The sequence below is a fragment of the Salvia splendens genome, chromosome 1 (assembly GCF_004379255.2).
Source record: "Salvia splendens isolate huo1 chromosome 1, SspV2, whole genome shotgun sequence".
In the NCBI taxonomy this organism is placed as follows: domain Eukaryota; kingdom Viridiplantae; phylum Streptophyta; class Magnoliopsida; order Lamiales; family Lamiaceae; genus Salvia; species Salvia splendens.
In genome coordinates, this window is record NC_056032.1 from 34,114,422 (window position 1) to 34,117,254 (window position 2,833).

The 2,833-nt window shown below is 42.1% G+C and overlaps 1 protein-coding gene across 1 annotated transcript; it reads left to right on the plus strand.

The window, feature by feature from the left end:
• Nucleotides 1-501: 501 nt before the first annotated feature.
• LOC121798760 (trihelix transcription factor PTL-like) lies at nt 502-2,582 on the plus strand. Its single transcript, XM_042197930.1, has 2 exons — nt 502-890; nt 1,507-2,582. Exons 1-2 carry the CDS (start codon nt 532-534, stop codon nt 2,426-2,428), a joined length of 1,281 nt encoding a protein of 426 aa, XP_042053864.1. The 5' UTR covers nt 502-531; the 3' UTR covers nt 2,429-2,582.
• The last annotated feature ends 251 nt before the right edge of the window (nt 2,583-2,833 follow it).

The window sequence follows — 2,833 nt, forward strand, 5'->3', positions numbered from 1 at the left end:
CCGACAGGGTGGGAAAAGGATGGATAAGTTTAGCGTAGTTCCACAAACAACAGTGTTAATGCTGTTTAAATTGTAAATCCATTTCTAATTTAGATGTAAAAGCAAAAAATGGAGTAGCTGTATGTAGGAACAAAGGGAATAAGAAGCGGAAGAAGCAGTTATTTAATCCAAACAAACTACTAGCCTAGTCTGCATATAAATGAAATTAAAGAAACTCTGATTCGAATCGACAACACAGCACTAGAGAGACAGAAGAAGAAGAAGAAGATGAAGTGCGGTGTTTTTCAAGTTGAGACTGTTTAACGAATTAAATTCAGAATGAGTCAAAAAGGGGAGGGGAGCATCACAACCACTGCGTGCCTCGCCATATTTTGACACATGTCATCACTTTATTCGCCCTTAATTGCGTATATGTATAGTGTATTGTATCCACACTGTACGTATCGTATCGTATCGAATCCAAACCCTACAAGAATGTAGATAGAGAGAGAGAGAGATCGATGCAGTAGAAATGGGTCCATTGTCCTCTAAATGGATTCAAAACCTTTTTCTGTAAAGACACGATCCGCCTCTGCTGCTCCTCTCTCTTCTTCTCTCTCTGTAAAAATGGAATATCAATACGGCATGCCCGATCTGCGCCACTCCATCACCGGCCGCCCTTTATTCCCCCAAATCCAGTCTCCGCAGGACTTACTCTCCACCCACCGCCCTCACGACATGCTCATATTCACCTCCGATTCCGCCGCCGCCGCCGGGAACGCCTTCGAAAACGGCGGCGCGGGGAGATGGCCGCGCCAGGAGACGCTGAATCTTCTGGAGATCAGATCGAGACTGGATCCCAAATTCAAGGAGGCCAACCAGAAGGGCCCCTTGTGGGATGAAGTCTCAAGGTAGGTTGTTCATAAATACTCCATCAATTTCTGCTTAACCTAATTTTTTTGCTTCACCAACATTTCTAGGTTTTCCGAAAAATTGATTATTCTACTATCTTAATTTAATCATTAATGACCTTGAAATATGCTTGCTTTCCTTTCTCTCTTGTTTTCTCAGGCTATACTTTCCCTTTTCCAAAACTAGTAATTTTGATTAGCAAAATTGAAATTCAAGTGCAGTTGAAGGTTTCAGCAAAATTAAACTTGCTTTATTCCAGTGAGTGTCAGCTTGCATTTCTGCAATTTTATTTGAGGCAAAAAAATTTCCCACTTTCCGGCTGCAACAGAGATTGGCCTTTTGGGCGTTTCTAGCAAACGTTTATTTCGAGTTTTTTTTTTTTTATTTTATGTATGAATAGTCGCATTCTTCCAAATGGGGTTACTCCACACCACTGAATCCGCAAAAACACATGAGTTTATCAATCCTCAGCTTACATCAATATCACAAGAAGATTTTTCACCTAGCTTTATTTAAAAAACTAGGGTTCACTTTACTGCCACATCTCCATTTTTTTATTCTCTCAATAATTCATAATTTCTTTTAATTTTTTATAAAATAAAAATAAAAAATCAGGATAATGTGTGAGGAGCATGGCTACCAGAGGAGCAGCAAGAAATGCAGAGAGAAATTTGAGAATTTGTACAAATATTACAAGAAGACTAAAGAAGGCAAAGCTGGGAGACAAGACGGCAAGCACTACAGATTTTTCCGGCAGCTCGAAGCTCTCTACGGCACCACCGAAGCTAACATTAGTTCAGTTTCAATATCGGAAGCAGCAGCAGCTCATCACACTTTCCCCAACAAGACGGCAGCCGGGGATCCAACTCCAAAGGCCTCAGACACGAGCCTCAGCCTCTCCAATTACTCGGACGCCGACACGAGCTCTTCCGACGACAGCGACGATATGAAGAAGAGCGGGTGGAAGGTCAAAATTAGGGATTTCATCGACGCGCAGATGAAGAAAGTGATGGAGAAGCAGGAGGCGTGGATGGAGAAGATGATGAGGACGATCGAGGAGAAGGAGAGGGAGAGGGCGATGAGAGAGGAGGAGTGGAGGAAGCACGACGCCGCCAGGATCGAGAGAGAGCACAGGTTCTGGGCTAGCGAGCGCGCCTGGATCGAAGCGCGCGACGCCGCCTTGATGAACGCACTGCACAAGCTCACCGGGAAAGAGAGCCACAACGAAGACTGGCCGGAATGCGAAATCAACAAGCTGATTCAGCTGACGACGGCAATGGAGGGGAAATTCGATGAGGAGATGGTTTGGGAGGAAATCGCGGCGAAGATGGGTTGTTTTGGGCATGAGAGGAGCGCTGCGGCTTGCAAGGAGAAATGGGAAAGCATCCATAATTATGTGAGCAAGAAGAGAAAAGATAACAACAACAATAATTATCAAAGCCATATTTACTGTGAGCAAGGTTTAAACAATGATCATGGAAGCTCCTCGGGCATTAGCGAGAGCTGCTTCAGGTACTTCATGGGAGATGCTTATTGATTGATGCAGTCATTGGCGGACACACAGCCAAGGGAGGAACCTATAGGCTACGCCTATATCATGTGCTCTACTTCTGTTAGTAATTTTAGTGTATTAAACATAATATAATTATTTTACTTCTATTTAAGTTCAAATGTTTATATTGGAAAGGTTATTCAACTTCGCCCTTATTTATTAAGCTTTATTAGTAATATTTCCTTCTTGGTATATTTTAATCTATAAAGTATACTCCTTTAGTCCACAATTAATTTGCGTAAATTTTCTTTTTCACTCATCCGCAATTAATTGGAGTAAATTTTCTTTTTCACACTTCCACGATTAATTGTCTTATTTACTCCCCCTGTCCCATAAAAATATACATTGTTTTCTTTTTAGTCCGTCCCACAAGAATATGCACTTTCTAAT

What these genes read in the sequence shown, in the direction of transcription:
- LOC121798760 (XM_042197930.1), top strand. Translation starts at nt 532, where the DNA reads ATGGATTCAAAACCTTTTTCTGTAAAGACACGATCCGCCTCTGCTGCT. An exon ending in TTGTGGGATGAAGTCTCAAG is followed by an intron (nt 891 to 1,506) that starts GTAGGTTGTTCA and finishes ATAAAAAATCAG; the next exon opens with GATAATGTGTGAGGAGCATG.